The sequence below is a fragment of the Hyaena hyaena genome, unplaced genomic scaffold (assembly GCF_003009895.1).
Source record: "Hyaena hyaena isolate Hyena2069 unplaced genomic scaffold, ASM300989v1 scaffold_461, whole genome shotgun sequence".
Taxonomy (NCBI): Eukaryota; Metazoa; Chordata; class Mammalia; order Carnivora; family Hyaenidae; genus Hyaena; species Hyaena hyaena.
The window spans coordinates 207,377-232,033 of NW_024081095.1; the positions used below are offsets into that span (position 1 = coordinate 207,377).

General features: G+C 36.5%; 1 protein-coding gene across 1 annotated transcript in view; it reads left to right on the forward strand.

Moving 5' to 3' along the window:
- TMPRSS15 (transmembrane serine protease 15) overlaps positions 1-23,894 on the forward strand; it is a 112,320-nt gene extending 88,426 nt beyond the window's left edge. Inside the window, exons 20-25 of the mRNA XM_039253762.1 lie at positions 1,006-1,055; positions 1,216-1,390; positions 12,708-12,889; positions 14,141-14,236; positions 17,505-17,644; positions 23,571-23,894. Of these exons, the coding sequence (XP_039109693.1) occupies positions 1,006-1,055; positions 1,216-1,390; positions 12,708-12,889; positions 14,141-14,236; positions 17,505-17,644; positions 23,571-23,726 (799 nt within the window). The 3' untranslated portion in view covers positions 23,727-23,894. The remainder of the gene's footprint in view (positions 1-1,005; positions 1,056-1,215; positions 1,391-12,707; positions 12,890-14,140; positions 14,237-17,504; positions 17,645-23,570) is intronic.
- The last annotated feature ends 763 nt before the right edge of the window (positions 23,895-24,657 follow it).

Genomic DNA, 24,657 nt, shown 5'->3' on the forward strand with positions numbered 1-24,657 from the left:
ATTGGACAGTATGGATGCATGTGGTTTCTTATAAGCCTTATCGCGGATGTTCCGGAAACACTGAAACGCTTTGATTGGACTTGTGATTGCATATGAATCTTAGCTCTTGTTTTGTGTTTTTATTTTGTTTTTACCTAAAATTTCGAACACCTAAATAATATTCACAATAAATATAGTTAAATAATTAAATAGAAATTATTAAAATTATATGTGTGTGTCTGTCCTTGTTTCAACGAGACTAACATCTGCCTTGGCAGCATCAGGAAATAGTGTGGGAAAGTACTTTAATTCCTTGTATTATACTGATCTCTAGTGGTCAGTAAGTATAGCACATTTTTAAACTATTTTCCTTTGTTTAAATTTTTGTTTAAAATAGAATTCATAGCTTTGAAAGAAGTTGGTATCCAAATATTTAACCAGGTAGTAGGTTCTTAAATTATTTATGCCTGTACTTTCTCTTATATTTTCCTGTTTATATGTTTATCTCCCTTGAAAGCAGGGCCTGTGATTGATTAATCAGTGAATTTTTCAAATAAGGTACACTTCCTCACATGTAATGTAAGGCACTTAATAGTTGTCTGATTCCCAATACTGAGACATATTCTGTATTGTAGAATGATGAAATCTAAGATTGGAAGCTAACATAACTATAATTTATTGAATGTTCATTGTTTGTAAGGCACAATAATAATTCCAGTGCAAGCACTTATTTAACTTCTCATAAAATTTCAACTAACTACTATTGCCCCCATTTTATGGATGACAAAACTGAATCCCGAGGACACTAAGCAACTTATACAAAATCACAAAATGTGTTAGAAAATTAAGGGCTCAAACACTGAGGATTCCTGCTGTGCACAACAGTGTCCCCACATTTAATATAAGATACTTACATCTGAAGTTTCTACTAAAAAATAAGATAATACGATTAAAATAGATATACTATGCTTTGTTTTAAAAAGCTGGGTGCACAATTTCTGAAATATAATTGTTCTTCTATTACAGTAAACAGTGCTTTCAGGATTCACTGATTCTGTTACAGTGTAACCATAAGTGTAAGTAAATATTTTGTCATGCTTTCTTCCTTCAAGCCTTCCATTTAAAATTCTGAATAGAGTTGGTATGTCACTATTTTGTAGTGATCCACTGAATTTTCATTAGCAAAGGAAATCCACCAAAATAAAATAGATGCTCTTTCTTCATTTATTTTAATAGCATGTGGAAAAAAACTAGTGGCTCAAGACATCAGCCCAAAGATTGTTGGAGGAAATAACGCCAAAGAAGGAGCCTGGCCCTGGGTCGTTGCTCTTTATTACAATGACCAACTGCTCTGTGGTGCATCACTCGTCAGCAATGACTGGCTGGTGTCAGCTGCCCACTGTGTGTATGGGTGAGTGTGACATCGCAGTGCCCACCCCCGCTAAATGAAATGAACACAGCAGAAACTGTGCATACCATTTCTTGCACTCCCACAAAATCATCCCATCAGGGAAATGTTCCTGGTATTATGACACGATATAGTACCATTTTTCCCATTAAAATCATATATAAAAATAGAGAAAGTTAAAAATCAATTTTTCATTAGATACTTGCATCAAGCATTATGTTTCCTACATACGTGAAAACTGAAATTCATACCTACACGTGGTAAGCATTTTTAAAGGTATAAAATTCATATATAATGTATAAATTGTGCTGGTTATCATTCAATCAGGCCAATAGTGTCAAAAATTGTCAGTATCAAAAAGCATGTTTAAATAGCCCTTAAGTTACTAATAAACTGCTCTAGAAATTCATGTGTAAGGACTTTGTTGTGACTTAAAATAAAAATATTTCCTTCTCAAGTCAGATCTATTTTGATGCTACCCATAACTAAAACTTAGAAATAATATCAACCATATCTAACTCTTTTTTGTTACATAGTATGACAAAATACATGTTGAATTCTAGGATCTATCTTCTCCATCTAGAAGCAGCCATTACCAAAGCAGTGCCACAGGGAAAAAAAACAGAGTGGGTGCGGGGACGGAGAGAAAAGGATGGGAAAGTAACTATTCTTGGGCCCAAGAACATGTTAATTCTCTGCTTCTGCCTGAAAGACGGCACCTTCCTAGTCAGTCTTATTTTGCCGCTTCTGAATTAGGCTTGAATAAAAGGTAGCTTCCTCATAGAAGACTCATAAGCCCTGGTCTTAAGGCAATTTCCTGACCTTAACTGAGTAAAGGGAACCTCCAGAGACAGCCTGATTTGTGAGGATTAGAATTCGCCTCCGTGGCCAGAGGATCTCTGAGAAATGAAGCATGTGTGCTCAGGAATGTAAGATATAGCTATAGTTAATCAGATCAAAAGACTAGCTCCCTACCAACACAGATACTGAAAGTTCATTGATGGATGAAGACAAATTGTCAGATGAAGAAGGTTATGATAGTTGTTTGGGAGTTTGGGGTAGTGGGCAGAGTATTAAAGGGTTGATCCCATTGGACCAGAGTAAGGGCAAACTTGAACTCAGAATCCAAGGACTGAAATAAAGACCCATAGCCAGAGCTGGGCTGATCACCTGGACTCCAAAAAGACTGCCCAAGATACTGCCCATCTACATCCAAGCTCTCTGATTCTATGCATCACGCCCTGTATCTGGGTGAGCGAACTACAACCTCTCCCATAGCTAAACTGCACCTTCGAGGCTTTGCTGCCTCTTGATAAGGATATTTTAACTGTTTTCAACCACACCACTACAAATGTCCATAGCAGTCCATCTTTTCCCTTCCCTAGCTAAACATGACTTTGACTTTTACCTATACATACTCTATGCCTTGAGATGCCACAGGTGGGTAATCTATATCCCAATTTACAAGCAAAAGGTATCTTTACCTACTGATTCATTGTTTTCTATTGCACAAAGTAGGTCTTACTAAGTTAGCAATTTCTTATATTAACCTTGGATTTGGTCAATTAGTCCATCTGATGTTCTTGCAGAACATGTGCTTTCTAAATGTCAACCGACTTATAGTAATATTAGTGACATCTTTACAGATGTACTTGTAGGTAAATCATACCAATATCATAGCTTTTTAAACCACAAATATACAAAGGAAATAGAAAAGCAGTTTCATCTAATATAAACACATGTTCAGTTATATAGGACATAAAATGTCTTTTCACACAGCTTCAATCTGAATGCAAGCAAACAAGTGTAAGCTGTAATAGAATTGTGATGAATTCAAACTCATCCTCACCAACCTTGGATTTTGCTGTCCTTACCCATTCAGTGGTATTATTTCTTCTATCCCAAGAAATGTAAATCTGGTCCAGGTGTTTTAACCTGCAGGTGATTAAATGGTTTAATTGGACAGCTCTTCTCTGTCTACCATAGTCCACACTCCTATTCCCATCCCTCAACCACAGTGTTCCTGGATGTCATTAAACTTCCCTATGCCTGTTCTTTCTCTTGGTCACCTATTTGTCTTCTTTTCCAACCTTAAAACAGAGATTTGGAGAGTATGGACCAAGTTTACTGTGGTTTAAAGGGAAGGTTGACTTTAAACCAGAGGATAGAATTTTGATCCTACTTACGCTACTGACCTCCTATGACTTGGTATCTCTGTTTCAGTATCTTCATTCACAGGGTGTTCATAACGATATCCACCTCCTAGAGTGATTATCAGGACAAAAGTAAGATGATGCAATACTTTTGCATACTGTGAATTACATAAATGTGCAATAAAAATTTTATTGTCCTGCTGTTCCTGTGCAAGAAAGGTACAGAGTCTGATTCTTGTCCAGGAGACATTCAGTGTATTATTTTCTAAACTTTTTATAGTGCTATAATTTCAAACATGCACAAAAATTGTGAATACAAGTACAGAGAACTCTTAGGTACCTTCACTGAGAGTCACCAATTGCTTACATTTTATGCTATGAAAACTTTTTTATCATTCTTTCATTCTCTCCAATCTGGAGAAATATTTATTTCTGAATCTCTTGATAGTGGATTAGACACTGTGTCCCTTGACTCTGTATTTTTACTAAGAACTAGGATATTTTGCTGCATAATCACAGAAAATTATGGACATTTAACATTAATGCAATACAACTATCTAATCTATAGTATGTATTCATTTTTGTCTACCGCCCTAAATAGGCCCTTTATAACCTTCTTGGTTTGTTTGTCTGTTTGGCACCCAAGAACCAACCCAGGATAATGCCCTGTGTTTAGTTGTTATAGCCCTTCCATCTTCTTCAATCTGGAATAGACTTTCTGCCAGACTTTCTATCTTTCTGTCTTTCTTGTCTTGATATGTTTTAATACTGCAAGTTATTTTATATAAAGTCTTTGTGTTTAGTGAAACCCTTCAAGCTTGCCCTCTTAATGGTCTTGATATATCTCCATTCTTTGAGAACTTCTTTACTCTCTGCAAAATACGGTGCTCCAGGTTCATTGTGTGCTTTCTCCATTCTAGTCCTCAAATCAGACTTTCTAGGAAACCCCAATCCTGTTTAGATAATTTTAGTTTCTTCTACATTTTAAAAATCAAAATCTTGTGTGCTCCTCACTATTGCTGGTGTGTCTAACTCCTAGACCCTCTCAGTAGATATAGCTATATACCTATAAATATGAACTCAAAGTGGCAGCTCCAATGAAAATAGATTGTCACAGGATACATTCTAGCCTACCTCCAATAACGAGAAACTTGTTCCTACTATCCACAAAATACTTATGGATTTGTTCAAGCTTGGAACACAAGTAGTTTGAGAATTACTAACCCTGCTAGTATTAAGCACACTCACCACCTAGCGTTTAATATTTGTTTTTTCCCACGGACAGAGAGCAAACGCATAATTTTAAGTGCACAATTTGATGAGTGTTGAAAATGCACATGCCTGTGTAACCCACACTCCTATTAAGACATGAAACCTTTCCATCACATGCAGAACTCTCTTATCCTGCCTTCCCAATCAATCACCATGCCTGCTTCCAGAAGCAACCACTACCCAGCCTCTTGGGTGGGCAGGTAATATAGATATACACTCTGGATCACATCTATTAAGTAGACATACATCAATAATGAAATTATCCATAGAGAGGCCTCTTGCCAATCTTTCATTCTTTAATTTAGTTCTTTAGAGAAGACCAAAGACATTTATCTCACTCCCTATTGAAATAATTCCTTGACACAGGTGTTAATATTCCTCAAATAGATTATTTCATATTTGAGGTATTTGGGGGTATAGCAAGAAATACATACAGTTCTTATATGTATTTATATATAGCAATATATATTATATATCAAATGTATAATATATACTATATAAATATATAAAATATATAGCAAGATAATATATAAATATATACCAAGAATATATGTGTAAGTATATAAAATATATATAAATATATTAAAATATAGCAAGAATATAAATATATAAAATATATAGCAAGAAATAAATACATTTATACTTTATTTAGTGTTAATTAAACTGATGTAGCTAATAAAGCTTTGAAGCAAACTTCTTAAATACTTAAATATTGACTATAAAATAATTTTGCTTAATTAATTGATACTTCTATTACACCTTAAGACCTGGATTCTTTTGAATTGCTCACTTTAAATAAGACTAAAATGCAGAACATACAGAAATATAATACCTAGAAAATTCCTTCATTTCTATTTAAACCTACCCTAATATACAAACATCATGAACTTAATTTTTTAAATCCATGAAAAAAATTAATGTTTTAATTTTTCTATTTATTTATTTTATGGCTTTAGGAAGTTAATTATCTCCTTCAGGTTGCAGAAATACTATAATAACCTTTCAAGATCATAGTAATTTTTGCAAAATAAAAAAACAAAACAAAACCCTGTACTTTCTTAGGCCAGTAGAGATTTCAGGATTAGATTAGTGACTTATTGGTTTTTGGTTATAACATAGATTTTGGTTACTTTTTTTGTATTTAAAATTTGAGTTTCTAGTCATCTTTTCTATAGTTAAAATTATCTTACTGTAACACTAGAACTTTTTAGATGGGTGTCTTTCCCATAAGTTTTATCAATTTCCAATCTGATGTTTCTCTCTTAAAGTTGTGTATTTGTAAAATCTCCTTTGGCCAATATTGTGTGATTTCCTTGATGCTATTCATTTAGCACTATTTTTAATGTATTTTTTCAGTTTTGGTTTTGGTTTTGGTTTTACTCATTTCACTAATTCCACACACATACCACCTCTGCCTCCGGCAAACACTTTAATAATGTTTTTTTTTTTAATTTTTATTTATTTCTAGGAGAGAGAGAGAAAGAGAGAGAGAGACAGCGTGAGCCGGGGAGGGTCAGAGAGAGAGGGAGTCACAGACTGAAACAGGCTCCAGGCTCTGAGCTGGCAGTCAGCACAGAGCCCGACGCGGGGCTCAAACCCACGAACCGCGAGATCATGACCTAAGCGAAAGTCGGACGCTTAACCGACTAAGCCACCCAGGCGCCCCTAATAACGTATTTTTTATTAGCAGGTATCTCACTGTTGTAATTCCACCCAGAAGTTCCAGTATGTCTTTGAAGCTCCAGTGTCAGATCTCTGAAGTTATGTCTACTTTGAGAATTAATTCATCATCTTGAGTAACATTATTGGATTAGAATAGGACAAATGGCTGGATCTCATTCATGAGCAAGATCAGGTGATGAGAGTTACAGAGAAAGAGAAAGGCAGAGTCAAGGGTTAAGGCTTGAACAAAGAGGGTGTGTGTTGATGTCATTTACTGAAATGAGGGAATAAGAAGAAACAGGATTGCAAAGAGAAAAAGTGTTCTGAGTTTATTATATTGAATTTGAAACTTCCTGATAAAATCCAAATGATATTGGCCAATCGGTTTGAAGCATATGAGTCTAGAGTTCAGAGAAGTCAACAATTGAAATACAAATTTGGAAATTTTGAGCATATTGCTGGTATTTGAAGTCATGGCATTGGAAAAGATCATCTATGGAGTTAATGTAAATGGGGAAGAGAAAAAGGCAAAAGGCAGAACTCAGGAGTATTCTAGTATTTAGAATTTGAGAGGAACAAAGTACTGGGGGGAAAGGAAAAGCAGAGAACAAAATGAAAGGAAGATCACAAGTAAATGGAGAGTTCTGGAAGTCAAGTGAAGAAAGGCATTCAAAAATTATTCCTGAACTTCATAGAAATAATCCACCAAATCAAACGATGCAGAAGATTATTTGACTTACTGTCTGTTCCCTGTACTTCTTTTCTTACACGTAAACGAATAAATGCATACTTCCATTTTAAAAACAAATTTCTACTTAGTAGTTGGAATAAAAATACCCTTATGTGTGAAACTCTTATCCTGATTCATAAAAAGGAATAATTATTAAACATATCCTTACTATTCACCCTTTTTCTTTTTCAATACAACCACTTTTTTTTACACCTTCATTTTTCTCTTTTGAGTTTCAGTATGGGCCCTTCATTAACAATTTATTTTATTCACTAGGATAATTATTATGATAATCATATGATACTTAAATTATTAAAACTGGCCAGTATTAGTCCATTTAATCTAGTGCCTTTGTTCTTTTAAAATTACCCCTGGTATTCTTCAAAACTTCCTTTGTTTCAAGTTTTTATTTATATTCCAGTTAGTTAACATACAGTGTAACACTGGTTTCAGGAGTAGAATTTAGTGATTCATCACTTACAAACAACACCCAGTGCTCATCACAAGTGCCCTCCTTAATGCCCATCACCCATTTAGCCCATCTCCCATCCAGCTCCCCTCCATCAACACTCAGTTTGTTCTCTATAGTTGAGACTGTTTTCCATTTTCTTCTCTTTCCCACCCACTATGTTCATCTGTTTTGTTTCTTAAATTCCACATACGAGTGAAATCATATGGTATTTGTCTTTCTCTGACTTACTTCACGTAGCATTATGCTATCTAGACCACAAGATTTCATTCTTTTTGATGGCTAAGTAATATTCTATTGTATATATATCTACCACATTTTCTTTATCCATTCATCAGTTGATGGACATTTGGGCTCTATGCCTTGAAAACTTTCTTACTCTCTGACAACACCGTATTTCAGAAGCATTCTACTTTATCCTTGCCTTAAAAAATGGAATTGGTTATCCTCATAGGAATCTTTTTTTCCATTCAGTGGAAAATAGTAATAGAGACCTAAAATGCTGTGCCTGGGGTAAACATTGGGGTTGGCCACAAGAGGACCTGACAAAAGTACTGTCTTTGCTAATGGTAGAACAGAAAAATATTGCGATTAAGAGTTATAGGTTGCCACTGATTTTTTTTCCCTTAGGCATATCATAACTGTCTCACCATATTTACATTTTACAACAGTGAAAGTGCCATACTCTGAGTAGGGAATTTATTCACACACCAGCACATGCACACACCGGCAACCTAGAGTGTCATAGTGCTAGGTCCTCCCATTTGGTGCAACATCAAAGGAGAACCTACTGTATACCAAGAAGTGTGCTAGTCTTTGAGGTTATAGAAGTACAGAATACATGTCTTTCTGTTGCCTCCCAACCTGTGCCTTTCCTTCTTTTGCTACTAAGAAACATGTTTGGCTTGAGAAAGGCAGGCAACTAATGAAACACAGCAGAAATTCAGCCAACCTCCCCTACCTCAAGGTACTCTACTGCCCCACCTTTAGCCTGTGCAAGATTGGGGCTTGCCTATCCAAAGGGGCTATTTCCTGTTCCATCTGTACCTGTCTTCTGTCCTATAGCTTTTTCTTGTTTCACTAGAATATAGATATTTTGAGACAAATATGTTTTTAAAACATAATAAGTACCCCTTCCTCATCTACACTGATTTTTCTGAGGGCTTTCTTCCTCTGTCTCTTGGCTTTGGGTGAATGGAAAAGCCAGGAAGGACTCTGTATTGCTCAGTATCCCAACAGGGATAACAAAGGGCAGATTCTTGGGTCCCACTCCAACTTTCCAAATTAGACTTTCTGGAGGTGGAAATTAAGAATCCATATTTTTAGTAAATTTCTTCAAGTGATACATAAAACTGAGTACCACTGGCTATAACTTCTGTATTCTCAAGTCTTTCTTCTGAGAGAAGGCACTAAGATTGGAGTAGGATATAGCCGTTTTAATGGTGCTGGTGCTGATGTGGGCTTGTGGTGGGGAAGCTAAGCACATAGGCACAAAAAGCTATGTAAAGCAGAACTTGAAAGAGAAATGCTAATGATACATGTTGGAGGAGTATCTCCTTCCTATGGTACTACCTATAGATACAGGAGAAATAAAAACATGAAAAAAGGGCTATTTTCCATGTAGTGCTATAAGAACTTCAGAAATCATTAAGAATGTGTCAGATTAATATTGCTGTAACTTGCACCCTCCTGCACTGTTGGTGGGAATGTAAACTGGTACAGCCCCTCTGGAAAACAGTGTGGAGGTTCCTCAGGAAACTAACAATAGAACTCCCTTATGACCCAGCAATAGCACTGCTAGGAATTTACCCAAGGGATACAGAAATGCTGATGCATAGGAGCACATGTACCCCAATGTTCATAGCAGCACTCTCCACAATAGCTAAAACATGGAAAGAGCCTAAGTGTCCATCAACAGATGAATGGATCAAGAAGATGTGGTTTATCTATACCATGGAATACTACATGGCAATGAGAAACAATGAAATCTGGCCATGTGTAGCAACATGGATGGACCTTGAGGGTGTTATGCTGAGCGAAATAAGTCAGGCAGAGAAGGACAAATATCATATGTTTGCACGTATAGGAGGATTAGGAGGAACTTGACGGAGGAACAAGGGGGAGAAGAAGGGCGGAAATGGTGGGGGAAAGGGAGAGAGGCAAACCATGAGAGACTCTTGAATGCTGACAAAAACTGAGGACTGATGGATGTGGGGGGGAGGGGGGGATGGGCATGAAGGAGGGCACTTTGGGGATGAGCACTGAGTGTTATGTAGAAACTAATTTGACAATAAACTATTTGTAAAAAAAAAAAAAATATTGCTGTAACTTGTATTTAATTAGACTAGTAGCTTGAAGCATGTATGTTTAATTTTCACAGTTCACACATCATGGATTGGTTTGCTATATCAAACTTTAAAATAACAAGACAAAATGGTGATTACTAAACTTTGTGCTGTCTACAAGCTCCCTCATATGAGTAACTAATATTTATTGTTCTCAGAAGAAGTATAGTACTTATAAAAGAGAAGAATTTGGGAGGTAGGGGCATCTAGAGGTATCTAGTCGGTTAAACATCTGACTTTGGCTCAGGTTATGATCTCATGGTTCATGAGTTTTAGTCCTGGATCCCGTAAGCTCCTGCCCTGCCTTGGGTGAGCCCCACTTCCCCCCGCCCCTCTGCCCCTTACACACTTATGTCCTCTCTTGTGTTCTCAAAATATATTTTAAAAAAAACATAATTTGGGAGGTTAGCTACTGAACTGCACTATTTTATCATTGAGTTAAATCTATAGCAAATAACTGCCTTACCTGTCTGAACTTTCATATAAGTTTTTCTGAAGATAAAATATGTAAAAAGCACTTAAGACAATCCTATCATTTTTTGAAAATAAATATATTCTGTTAACTTCAAAATTGAACCTCTATAATGGGCTTATACTCTTTTGGAGCAGATTTTGATAGTTATTTTTTAATGTGATACCATTAATATAATTAATATTATTTATGATATGAAATATTAATATTACACATTGGTTATGTAAAATATGATGATAATGCAAAGTATAATGTGTATAAGTAGATATTATTGAACGCAAAGTAAGAATCATGGTGTGGCGATTGCAAAATTAATTTTTTGTAAATAGTATATATTAAATTTTTAATAAAAAACGCAGTTCTTAAAAAAGACTAACTACCTGTTACCCATCATCCGTAACAGATACTAATCAAGTGCCAACCATGACCAGCTGAGCTTTAGAAAACATGCTTAAACATGTGATACAGAAAGAAGTTTAGATACAGGACACCAGGAAGGAGATTTCGTTCTATCCCGTCTCTTTGAGTAGACCAGTGTGGCAGGGGAGTCCCAGGGTACAGTGGGAGTGCATGCAGGCAGAATGTCTGAAATTATCAGTGTGTCCAAGTTTGGCTGAAGTATGATGATTCCTCTGACTTGGACAGGAAGAAGCAAAAAGTCCTCTTGACAAGCAAACAGGACCTCTACAGTACCATAATACCCTCCTGGCCTGGCATCTGGGCACGTAAGGAGCTACCACCAGATACTAAGAGCAGACACATCTTCCCCTACCTGAGCTCAGATAATTCAGTGGTAGATCGTATCTCTCCCCCAACCCACCCCTCATGTTCTCAACCCTGCCCATAGAACCCTACACACAGAGCCCTGTCCGTGGCCACTGGAGCCGCCCCAGTATGCTGGTACAGGTGCAGCCTCTGAGGTGAGACAGCCCCAGTTCAAGTCTCCTCCCCACCATGGAAACTGTCAGCACTCAGTTTGTTCTCCTTGTAAAATCCGTAGCACTGCAGCAAAAATGAAAAGGGTTCATGCAAAGTACAGGGCACTGGCCTTGGCACAAAATAGGTTGTCCATAAATGGGTGTTAGGCTATTGTTATAAAGTATGTAGGTTAAGTTACCTCTGATTTTAAGGCAGCATGGTTATCAGTGGATATCGCCTGGAATGCTTGGGCATTCGTTGGCCTTACTGATGACTGCGACTTGATCAAAATGATCGTCTGTTTAATTTAACCAAAATAATGGATAGGTAAAAAGGTAGACAAATGGACTTGAAATAACTTCATGCCCTTTGTGTATTTATAGGTGACTTTGATTCTAACAGTTGAAATGTCACTTATTAAATGAGGCATTTGTAACTATTAATAATTAAATCACTAGCTCTGCTAAAGTTGTAGTTATTAAATTTTGACTTCATTGTGAATATGGCTTAATTGGCTTAATTCCAGCTGTTCACTAGTCATTTCTTGGTGTGAAGAAGTTGCAGGCCAAAAGCAAATTTGGAAGACCCTACACACTTTCAAATTGTAACTTAATCTGCTTCGTCAATACATTATCAAAGGACATTATGTAAGGAAAAATTTTCAACTTTATTGCATATGAAAATTACTCAAATTTGTATGTTAGCCTGTAAACATCACAATAGGTTTTATTGCTTATTTTAACTTTGTGTAAATTCAGTGAGCTGCTAAACAGGAGGGTTCTCCTCAGTCTCCTTCCCTTTCTACCATAGCTGCTGTGGTTGACTGAAGAAACCCTGGACCAAGATGTGATATCTACAGTGGAATGTGATCTAAGGCAGTGGTTCCCACCCTTGGCCATACATTAGGATAAACTTGAAGATTTAATGTAAAAATATGTATTTTTAAAGTCCTCTCTCCATTCTAGACTCATAAAATCAGAGATAGAGACAGGGGAGCAGGTGATAGTGTTATTTAAAAATACTCCAGGTGATTCTAATGTGAAACTGAAGTTGAGAACCAGAATCTAGAACCAGAGACCATGAGATGATTTAAGATAGATGATAGAAATTAGCACTAATTGAGGTTCTTACTATGATGTGAAGAATAAAAATTAAAGGAATGTTTTTAAAGAATCATTCAGAGAAATTCAAGCATATTTTCGAATGGGCACACACAGTTCTGAAATACCTACTACGAAGATCTATAGAAAGTAACTTGTGGATGAAGAGTTTCTTATATGTTTTTTTCACAATCTTCAGGAGAAATTTAGAGCCATCTAAGTGGAAAGCAATTCTAGGACTGCATATGACATCGAATCTGACGTCTCCTCAAACAGTAACTCGGTTGATCGATCAAATTGTCATAAATCCACATTACAATAAACGAATAAAGGACAGTGACATCGCCATGATGCATCTTGACTTTAAAGTGAACTACACAGGTAAAAGAAATAAGTTTTAATCATCTTATCTGGCCAAATTTATTCACAGTTAGATTTGAAATATTGTTAGTACCAATGAATTAATAGTGCATAAAAGTTGGACAATTTGTTATAGAAACCATTATAAATTAAATGGAATTGGGGAATGGAGTGAAACATATTCAATTATCTTCATCAAAGTGTTCAGATCCAACTTTCTAGAAAGTTGCCCAGCAGAACAAAATGGTTCAAGTCCTCTGTAACAGTAAACTCAAAGGAGCAGCCCAGAGAAAACTGATCATGTTATAATACATGACTTCTCTATTTCTCAAAGAAAGGCAGGTCCATCTACCACAAAGGGCAGTGTAAGACAAACTGAGAGAAGAGCATATATTCTAAGAGTAAATTGAGTAAGAATTAAAATATCCATAGAATGAGGATTTTAAAGGAGGTTTAATATTAATAGAGTGACAGCTGGAAGACTTCCTCCAAATACCTAGATAATGTTCTAGAAATCATCTGAGGGAGTGAACTTTATACGAAGGGTTCTGCTCAACTCCATCCTTTACTCCAAAGACTTTTCCGATTCCCAGTGAGGAGACAGCGCTACCATTTCTGTGCTCTTGTGGAATTTGGCCTGCACATGTACTTATTAAAGGCAGACTATAACTGTGGTTAATTATGTAGCCCTGTCCTTGAAGGTAAGCACCATATCTTACTCATTTTTGGGTCTACCCTGGGTCTTACATGCTTAATAAATGTCAGGCAGCTTGTAAACTGTTGGAGAGGGGCTTTAAAGGTCAGTGACCAATGCTAATGCTTCCATAAGTACCCTGTAAACAACCACCTAAAAGCTTTTTAAAATGTGGAGATAACTAGAGAAAATCAAAAAAGCCTCAGAACATTTGTCCAAATGTCTTAATTGACCCTAAAGAAGAGCTTCACCTAGATTTTCATAGAACTGACACTGTAAATAGCATGATTGCTTAAAATCAAATATAAATGATCAACTCTAGAATAAGACATTGCTTACGTTATTAAAGAGTAATTATAAGACAATATAGAAAAGGATTCCAAAAGACCATTAGTGATACGTAGCCCATTGCCAAAGAGTGCCATCCTGAGATGCTTCTTTCCTCTAATATGGTGTCTAAAAGAACGTTCAAGCAGCATCAAGCAAAAAAATAAGTTTTTCAATAACGTGCTGAAAATAATTGATTTTTAAAATCTATTAGAAATGCATGTGTGTCTGTTCTTATTTTGTTTTTCCAGATTATATACAACCTATTTGTTTACTGGAAGAAAATCAAGTTTTTCCTCCAGGAAGAATTTGTTCCATTGCTGGCTGGGGGAGGCTTATACATCAAGGTAAATTATCAGACTCAATAAAAAGAAAATGTCTACAACTTAGAAATATGCTATTGCACTATTGTGAATATTTTCAATATATTTTACAACTCTTATAACAATTGTCACAATAGCGTTTAAAAGCACTGTCAGGTTTATATTCATATGGTGTATATTTGTACAGTTTTTTTAAAATCCAGATTGCGTAGAGCATATTATAAAACTATGATCTTTTTGGAAGGGAGTTCAAACATTCCCCAAACTTAGTGCCTAGTTTTAGTATTATAAATACTCAGATAAGGAGAAAAGATACATCTATTTAAATGAATATTACAAAGGTTATAAAATTTATTTTTGTAAATCACATAGATAAAGTCTGGTCAAAAGCCAAATTATTACCTGTTTCATTTTCCAAATCAACAAAACTATCTTTATTTATCACATACAGGCCTCACACTCACATTCCCTAAAAAATGAGAAGGCAATCCCTTTTAACTTCAACATTCTGACTCAGCCTACTGATGAGAAGACTCAGATGTGGCATGAATTTTACTTAGAAGACTTATAAATGGACTCATTAGCATTATTTAGAAAAGATGCATATTAAAACTAACTGAACATAATTTTTTAAACATTCCAGTACTTTATTCTCTCCAATGTAACTACAAGGCATGTAGTTTTTGGAATTCCTAACAGGAGTTATTCCATCGAGGACAGAATTTTGGCAACTTATTAAAAATTAAGCAAAAAGGAAAGGCACTATATAGTCTGGTGGAGGAACCTGACCTCTGGAGTCCCAACAGATCATGGCCAGGATATTTAAAACTGTTAACTGTTTAAGATGAATGGCAGCAGAATCTTGTGGAGAGGTGCAGCTACCAAAAACAAAGCATGCAGAGTTAAAACTCCCATATTCCTTGTAAAAGAAAGGATGATGTTCTAAGTCAAATCTTCACGTGATGACTTTGACAAAGGTGCTCCACTGCAATTGCATTATGTTGCTGAAATGTCTCATGTCTTCTGTCCATAAAGTGTATTGAAGTCAAAGACTGCATTTTCTTGTATTTCCTCCACTTGAAAAATGCCATGATTTATTAAATTTGAAACCCACAGAGTAAAAATCATTCCTAGATAGATATTTTCTCTACCAGCCTTCAAATTAAAAGGTATTTATGACCATGATGTAGACTTTTCAAAAACAAATTATCCACTAACAAAATTTAAGACTCTTTATTCCATAGGAAATGGGTATTTCTTTTAAGAGCTGAGTAAACTTGGCTCATTTTTTTTATTGTTACTAAAGATATGCATTTAATTGACTTAAGAAAAGTCTCTAAGAGTGATATGGAGCCAAGGGAAATCTGTATCTGAGATCAATTTCATTTAGGAATAAATGGTCAGATCATAATTAAATACCTCCTGGGTAATGGAAGTTTTAATGAATTTTATGAACTTTGCCTTATTATTTCCAGATATTTAGTTGTATAAAATCCCGTTCCACTACCCCTTTTGAATATATTACACTAATTATCTAGGAAAACCATGAACATAGTTTTACTAGGAAGAAATGAAGTGATATTAGTTGTCAAAATTAAGGCAATTAGTAAACTTAAAATAACTTTACTGATATTTTTATGTATGTCCTTTGTGCGCATTCTCAATTATCCTTACGGCAATTCATGATGACAAATAAATATTAAGTATAAAAACACTGCTCAAATTTTTCTTTGCCAAAGCGTTTTTCCTACACCCAACCATTTTTTATTCCTTGGCAAGCAGCAAAAGTGGCTTTGATTTTATAATAGTTTATAATAAAACTACCAGCCCATCCTCAATGAATGAATGGCAGTGAGATGCTTAATTTCCTCCTCCACCTTCACCTCTTTTACTAATTTTTTAAATGTTTATTTGAAAGAGAGAGGGAGGGAGAGAGCAGCCAGGGTAGAGAATGAGAGAACAGGAGAGAGAATACCAAGCAGGCTCTGTGCTGTTAGTGCAGAGCCCAACAACACGGGGCTCGACCACACTGGCTCCACTGACTCGGGGCTCTAGGATCCATGGCGCGATCTCATGAACCATGAGAACATGACCTGAGCCAAGATCAAGTGTTGGACACTTAAGTGACTGAGCCACCCAAGTGCCCCTCCATCTTTACCTCTTAAAATCCACTGTCAAACTCCAAAAGTCATCCATCATATGCTGCCAAACTCACTGGCACCAGCTGGAAATTGCCATCTGTGCACATCTCCTCCCAATGCCTGTTCACTGTCATGCTGGTACCTTGAAATTGGCTGCGGTTGCAGTGTTTACATAAAGCAAATGGCACATATTGGGTTTTTTTTTTCTTGAAAACCAGTTATATAATATTTACCAACACACCACTGAGTCATACACACACACACACACACACACACACACACACACACACACACGTTTCCTGTCTTTTTAGCGTGTGGATTAAACTTAGCTGGAAATGAAGTCACATACATTTTTTGCAGCAACATTTTCTGCAACATTTGAAGTCACATACTGTCATATGTACTAAGTTATAAACCTTCTGCCTTTTTCTTGAGGAACCAAACAGAAATGCTAATTAGTAGAAAGTGCTTATCATGGGCCTTTTCTGAGGCACTAGAACAGACACCTGCTTGTTTCACATCCCTCTTGGGAGTAGTCTTTCAGTAAACAGAGATCCATGCATGCAGTAGATGAGTCATTTTATAAAAAGCATGGAAATACACTCTGTTACAAAATGCCTCCTTTCTCTTCACCTGCACGTGTATGACAAGCTGATTGCCCTTAGACCAGGGCACAGCTCATTTGAGCTTTGTCTTCTGCTCAGTGTGCACCTGCTCATTCACGTCGCATCACAAAGTTGCTGAAAGGGAGCATCTCTTCAGGTGCCAAATGAAAAGCCTCCTGGAGTTCTGAGTTGTTGCTTATTTCCGTAAATGAAACTTTTTGTGTTGGTGGGCTTTTTTTCCCATGAGCAATACTGTAGCCATTTACAATTACTGAAAATATCTAAAGACTGTCTAGTCCAATCCAACATTCCTGCTAGCCCTTGGGCACTAAAGAAGTGCTTTACTGTTATCCATTTGGCAAAATCCACAGATGGGCTTTATTATGTGCTTTAAAATACTAAGGTTTAGCATTCAGTTCCATTATATATACACACAGTACTCGATAATGAGAGTGCACTGTTGAAATAAATAAGACTGATGGTGGCTCATTCAGTGATGCATGTCGATCGCTTCTGACTGGCTGGCTGCATTACCATTTTGAACAGGCCCTACTGCAAACATATTACAAGAAGCCAATGTTCCTCTTCTGTCAAACGAGAAATGCCAACAACAGATGCCAGAATATAACATTACAGAAAATATGGTATGTGCAGGCTACGAAGAAGGAGGAGTAGATTCTTGTCAGGTAAATATGTATAACTGCTCACCCTACCTTTCCAGAAAGCATTGCTATGTAATGATTTGATTGTTTCACAATGATTATGGAGTAAAGAAATCATCAGGGTTTTCACTACATTTCTTCTTTTACAAGACTGTGACTTTTCGTTTTTTATTTGTCGCCTATTTGCATAGAACTCCTGGGTGGATGCGGGCATTACAAATAAAACGAATTTTTAAGAAGTATTAAAATCAGATAGAGTCTTTGGAGCTGAGGCATAAAATATGAATGTGTGAGACAGTCAGATAAAATATGTCGTGCTGGGCCCTCTGTTAGCCTGGAGACTACACACCTTAACTAAATCAAATTCTAATTCTTTAAAACTGTACACAAACTTAAAACAAACAAAAAGCAAGTCTGAAAGCCAGTATCACCTACTGGCTTCTAATTTCCAGCACTGGTTTTGAGTATGGGGCAAGGGTCCAGTGACAAGAAGTCATTTCTTTTTTTTTTTTTGTAACAATCAATTTTTTTGAGTTTATTTCTCTATTTTGAGAGACAGCACAAGCAGGGGAGGGCAGAGAGAGAGGGAGAGAGAATCACAAGCAGGCTCCTTACTATCAGTGAAGACCCCAATGTCGGGCTCAAATTCACAAACCATGAGATCACGACCTGAGTGATATGAAAATTCAGATCCTTAACTGACTGAGTCACCCAGGTGCCCCTCCAGTGACAAGAAATAATTTCTGCACGAGAACCAACCTGGATAACCTGGCCAGAGCCAGTTTGCAGCTAATCACTCGTCAGAATGTTAAAAAACTAGAACTTACTCAACAGCCTGGCATAACTCTAGATCTGGAACTCCTGCAGTAGAATTTTCATGTTATCATTTACATGTCATTTTAGAGACATAAGAACATGAACTCACTGAATGCCAACTCTGCAACAGATTTGAAGTATCAATAGCTTTTGATGTGTGTGACCGTCAGAGAAACTCCTACCCACAAAACTCATTGTTGACAAAAACATCTTACCACCTAGAAATAACGTAGCTCTCTGTTAGCACCATGAAATCCACATACGTGCAACAGATAAAAAGTAAATTCTGTCAGGTTTTAGAACAATTATTAATTTTTAGGTGCAGCATTAAGTAGCCATGAAAAGTGGAGATTCTGTTCTCAGATTACTCTTATTTCACCCTTGCCTTAGTACTTATGGATGAGACTTTGGGCAAGTCACTTAAGTTTTATTGAGAGGTTTAAAAATGAGGTGACACATATAAGGCATTTAAGTAAGGACTCAAAAATATTAACAATTTTCATTATGAGACTTTGTATATAAATTTTCTGGCATTTCTTTTGTATTTAAAAATTAAGATACTGATGCATTAACATCTACTGAATTTGATTAAACCTGATAGCAGCATTGAGCAAATGAATAATTTACAAATGCAAACGTAGTAATTTATACCATGAGAAAATCTTTCACTTTGTTAAAGTGTAAACAACTTGTTACATATATTAACACATATATGCCACCCATAATTCGACTTGATACAAGACTTCATTAACACACTTAAGCAGATGAATCTTTATATATATCTTCTAGTTAAGTCTGTCTCAAATCACGTTAAACTTTCAGCATGGTTTTACATTTATTCTACTTTGATGAACACTTGCAAATTCAAGATAGATAGGATAGCTTTCTTCTTGTTTAAAATTTATCCCTGCATCTTACTCATTCCTTTTAAAATAAAAAGTGTGCAAAGGTAAGATATATTGCCACTTAGAGGGAGATTTATAGAATTATTGTTCAAGAGGGAAATCAGCTGTACAACTTCAATTACAGTTAATGGGGGTTGTGTGGCAGGTGTCTCATGCACCGGGTAGAAAATATGACTGTCGATGCTACTGATATTAGGGTTACATTAAGCCAGTAATTCATGCCAGATCTCTGAAATCTTCTATTTGGCTCTGATTTCTAGAATCTAAGTATGTTACTCATTAGCAAGTAAAGACGATCCCACACAGGGAAATATCTCATGTAATATGTTATCATGATTGAGTAATCAATAGTCTGGAGGGTCACATGATTTTCTTTGTTCAACTTTAATACTATGTTATACAAGAGGATTAACTGACTAAATAAGAACACACTAGGGCACTGGGTGGCTCAGTCAGTTAAGCATCCAACTTTGGCTCAGGTCATGATCTCACGTCTACGGTTGAGCCCTGCGTGGGGCTCCGTGCGGACAGCTCAGAGCCTGGAACCTGCTTCGGATTCTGTGTCTCCCTCTCTCTCTGACCCTCCCCTGCTCGCTCCCTGTGTCTCTCTCAAAAATAAATAATAAACATTAAAAAAAGTAAGAATATATTAGAATTATGAATATGCTGTTATTGATATATCACTTGAATAAGCTCTGAAGCATTATTTTCCTCTCATAGTCGCAAAGAATTTGCCTTATTAGTCCTCCATATATTCCTCTGGCTTACCAAGGGCTTGTGCTAGTGGGGTGGATATCTGGATTTTAAGGCACCACAAGTGACTGTAGAGGTCCTCTCTCTATAAAACTAAGTGAGTGACACAAGAGCAAACTCATTTTGCTAACTATGCAGAGCCTTATTCTATACCAGTGATTTTCTTTTTTTTAAAATGTTTCCTTTTTTAAAAACTTTTTCTTAATGTTTTATTTATTTCTGAGAGAGAGAGAGAGACAGCATGAGCAGGGGAGGGTCAGAGAGAGAGGGAGATACAGAATCTGAAACAGATCCCAGGCTCTGAGCTGGCTGTCAGCACAGAGCCCGATGTGGGGCTTGAACCCACAAACCGCAAGATTATGACCTGAGCCAAAGTCAGAAGCTCAACCGACTGAGTCACCCAGGTGCCCCTCCTTTGTTTTTTTGTTTTGTTTTGTTTTGTTTTGTTTTGTTTTGTTTTGTTTTTGAGAGGGAGAGAGAGAGAGAGAGAGAGGCAACCTGGGAAGGGGCAGAGAGAGAGGGAGACACAGAATTTGAAGCAGGCTCCAGGCTCTGAGCTGTCAGCGCAGAACCCAACACGAGGCTCGGATTCATGAACCATGAGATCACGACCTGAGTCAAAGTTGGCCACTTAACCAACTGAGCCACCCAGGTGTCCTGTATACCAGTAGTTTTCAAAGCATGGCCCCCAGTCCAGCAGATCAGCATCACCTGAGAGCCTGCTCTTGGTGCCAATTCTCCGGCCCCAGCACAGACCTGCTGAATGAGCAACTCTAAGGTTGGGACCCAACAATGTGTGTTTTAGCATGCTAAAACCGCTGTACAGAAACATACATTTTAGGTTAATGCCTTATGTTCTGGACACTCACTCATATTTTTGAAGTAGATACATATGTCTGAGATAGTGGAAGAAGGAAATACCTTCATTGAACAAATCTGCAAATTAAGGCAAGAAGTTACATAAACTGAACTGAAATGGTGTATAGTTAGATGATAAAAGTGACAGTCCCAGACCTAGGTGTCTCAGCCATACAGACCACCCAACTATTGGGCATTAGCCTACTGGTGGATCCTCTGAATACCTCCAATTGACATGTTGGGCCATTTAAAATCCTCGTTCATGGAATCGATGCTTAGATTCTATTGTCTTTATAAAAAATTAAGATATATTAGAAAAACTATGAAGAAAACCAAATGACTCCTTTTAAAAATATCAAAACTGTGGGGTGCCGGGGTGGCTCAGTCGGTAAAGCGTCCGACTTCGGTTCAGGTCATGATCTCGCGGTTAATGAGTTCAAGGCCCACGTCAGGCTCTGTGCTGGCAGCTACCTCAGAGCCTGGAGCCTGTTTCAGATTCTGTGTCTCCCTTTTTCTCTGACCACCCCATGCTCATGCTGTCTCTCTCTCAGAAATAAATAAAACATTAAAAAAATGTTTTAAATATCCAAACCATTAAAGTTTATTTTTTAATAATCTCTAAGTTACATATAACTTTGAGCCTGTATTTATCGTTAACGGTTCCATAATTATTTCTGGACCCATATTATAAACTAAGGGCTTAGGATACAGAAATAAAAATCCCAGTCCCTGCCTTCCAACAGCCTGAACACATTTGTTACATCTAGAAAAGAGGTAACTTATATTTGCCCACGCAATTTATGTTCCTCTGTCCCCAAGCAACAAAAGTTTCTTTTATACACCACCTACCACAGTTTCCCCCTTAAATATGGTCCCAAAGGCAATAAAGAAGCAGGTAAAAAGTCTCTCTAGAAAATGCTTAAGACAAATTTGGGTTGAACTATTGACCAGTGATTGCAACCAATGTACACAAGGCTTTAAATTCCTTCATAAGTATAAGGGCACCTGGATGGCTCAGTTGGTTGAGCGTCTGACTTCAGCTCAGGTCATGATCTCAATCTATGGGTTCGAGACCCACAACGGGCTCTGTGCTCACAGCTAGCCCAGAGCCTGGAGCCTGCTTCAGATTCTATGTCTCCCTCTTTCTCTCCCTCTCTCATTCTCTCTCTCTGCCCCTCCCCCACTCACTCTCTGTCTGTCTCTCAAAATAAAATAAAGACATAAAAAATTTTTAAATAAATAAAAATAAATAAATTTCTTTATAAGGATAAAAAAGATTTAAAATTTTGCACAATTAATATATGAGACATATTTGTCAGTTCCATCATTAAATAATGGTACTATGTGTTTGCATTATGTTCTTTCACATTATACACAAATACTTATGTGCAAATGAAATATTTTTCATTAACTCTATTAGAAACTGCTGTAATTAATATTTCCAAAAATTAACAGTTAAAATATCCTATGAAAATATGTGTGCCCATCACTACAGATTATATCATAGACAGGTCTATTTCAGTTGAAATGTTACGATGTTTTTCAATTTGGATGGTGCTTGTCTTGTGCCAAAAAGCTAACGCAACTCAAAAGAACTAAAATCAACTTCATGTGTGAGTTTTTAGTTTCCATAAACACACAATGTGTAATAAGTGTCTTTTCTGCAAAGCCATCCCTAAATCTTAGAACATACTTCTTTTTGGTTTGGTTTGGTTTTTTTTTTTGTTTGTTTCACCCTTTTATTTAAATTCCAGTGTAATATTAGTTTCAGGAATAGAATTTAGTGATTTATCACTTACATCTAACACCCAGTGCTCATCACAATAAATGCCCTCCTTAGTACCCATCGCCCATTAACCCATCAACCTGCCCACCTCCCCTTCTGCTACCCTCAGTTTGTTCTCTATAATAAGTAGTCTATTTTATGGTTTGCCCCCTCTCATCTTTTCCCTTTCCTCCCACGTTCATCTACTTCGTTTCTGCAATTCTACATGAATGAAATAATATCATACCTCCTTTAATAAATGATCAGATTTTAATATATATTTTGCTTAGGATACTTCTCATAGTTGTGCCTTAGAGAAATTCTTTTTTTTTTTTTTTAATATTTTTATTTATTTCTAGGAGAGAGAGAGAGAGACAGTGTGAGCAGGGGAGGGTCAGAGAGAGAGGGAGACACAGACTCTGAAACAGGCTCCAGGCTCTGAGCTGACAGCACAGAGCCCCATGCGGGGCTTGAGCCCACGAACCGCGAGATCATGCCCTAAGCGAAAGCCGGATGCTTAACCGACTAAGCCACCCAGGCGCCCCAATGCCTTAGAGAAATTCTAAGTACCTATTAAAATGCCATAATGAAAGTAAAGAAACTTTTGCTCTAAAAGTACCTCATGAAGAGTTACATATAAATTATATTTTAGTTGTCATAGTTACTCTGGGTCCTTACCAAGCACAAAAGTTCTTATTCTGAACGGAGAGTGAGGGTGAAGACATATACAGATGACTTGCAATTAAATCATATTTTTGATATGTAGTTTTGAATTGATTTGCTAAATATAATCTTACATGTTTCTATCAATTGACAACACATCTACGATTTTCTTTTGCAATTTACTCTCTAGGGGGATTCAGGAGGACCATTAATGTGCCAAGAAAACACCAGGTGGTTCCTGGCTGGTGTGACATCATTTGGATACCAGTGTGCACGGCCTAACCGCCCAGGGGTGTATGCCCTGGCCCCGAGGTTCACAGAATGGATACAAAATTTTCTGCAGTAGAGTGTTTCCTAAACCAACATGAAAGTCATGCGGTTTTCCCATTCCACTCTAAAAAGCATGGAAATTGAGAGTTTTGCAAATACGATTTCTAACAGACTTTATTCTTACCTAAACCACTGAAATGCTAAGGGATACGGGTGAAGACAAAAAATAATCTTTACCATAAAAAGTCACTTTTTCACTGTGGACAGTTAATCTTTCACAGAGATCATCATTTCCTTTGTAATCATTATTTTTAGCATACTCTCTTATTTAAAGGAATACTATGTTAAAGCATATACTATATTCTTAGAGTTTTGGCAAAATTAGGAAAAGAAGTGAGGTAAATTATTTTGCACAGTATGTTATTGTTTGAAGTAAACTGCTATAAATTATCTAGTTCCACCCAGCTATTTTCAGAATCTCAATAATCTTCCTGATTTTCTATCTAAATGCATTTCCAATTCATTTTGAGCATATCCTTAATATTTTCACCACTCATAAAAATATATATTTTAAGATCATGTCACAGACCTGGACTATATTGATTACACATTCCTCTCAAGCTAATTAAACAGCAAATAAGTGCAAGTCTATATATCACCCTTGTATCAAAATAAAAAGGAAATTAACTGATATTATCATTCTTATATTGGCTCATTTTTTACCTGGATTAATCACACTGTCCATTTATTTTAAGATAATATTTTTTTAAGTTTCCAAAAAGTAATTAGACATATTCAAAAAATGCAACCATTACAAATGTTTTTTATTCTGATCTATGAGTCTTACAGTGGATGTTTTTAACATGTGCAAAACTTACTTAGACACAGCTGAATCACTCATTAGAAGGCCAAAAATGTGGAATAAATGAATTTGCTTCACTGCTTTAATCTCTTGGATCATTTCCAGAGTAAGGGCAAACTTCTATTTAGCTTTCCATACAAAATCT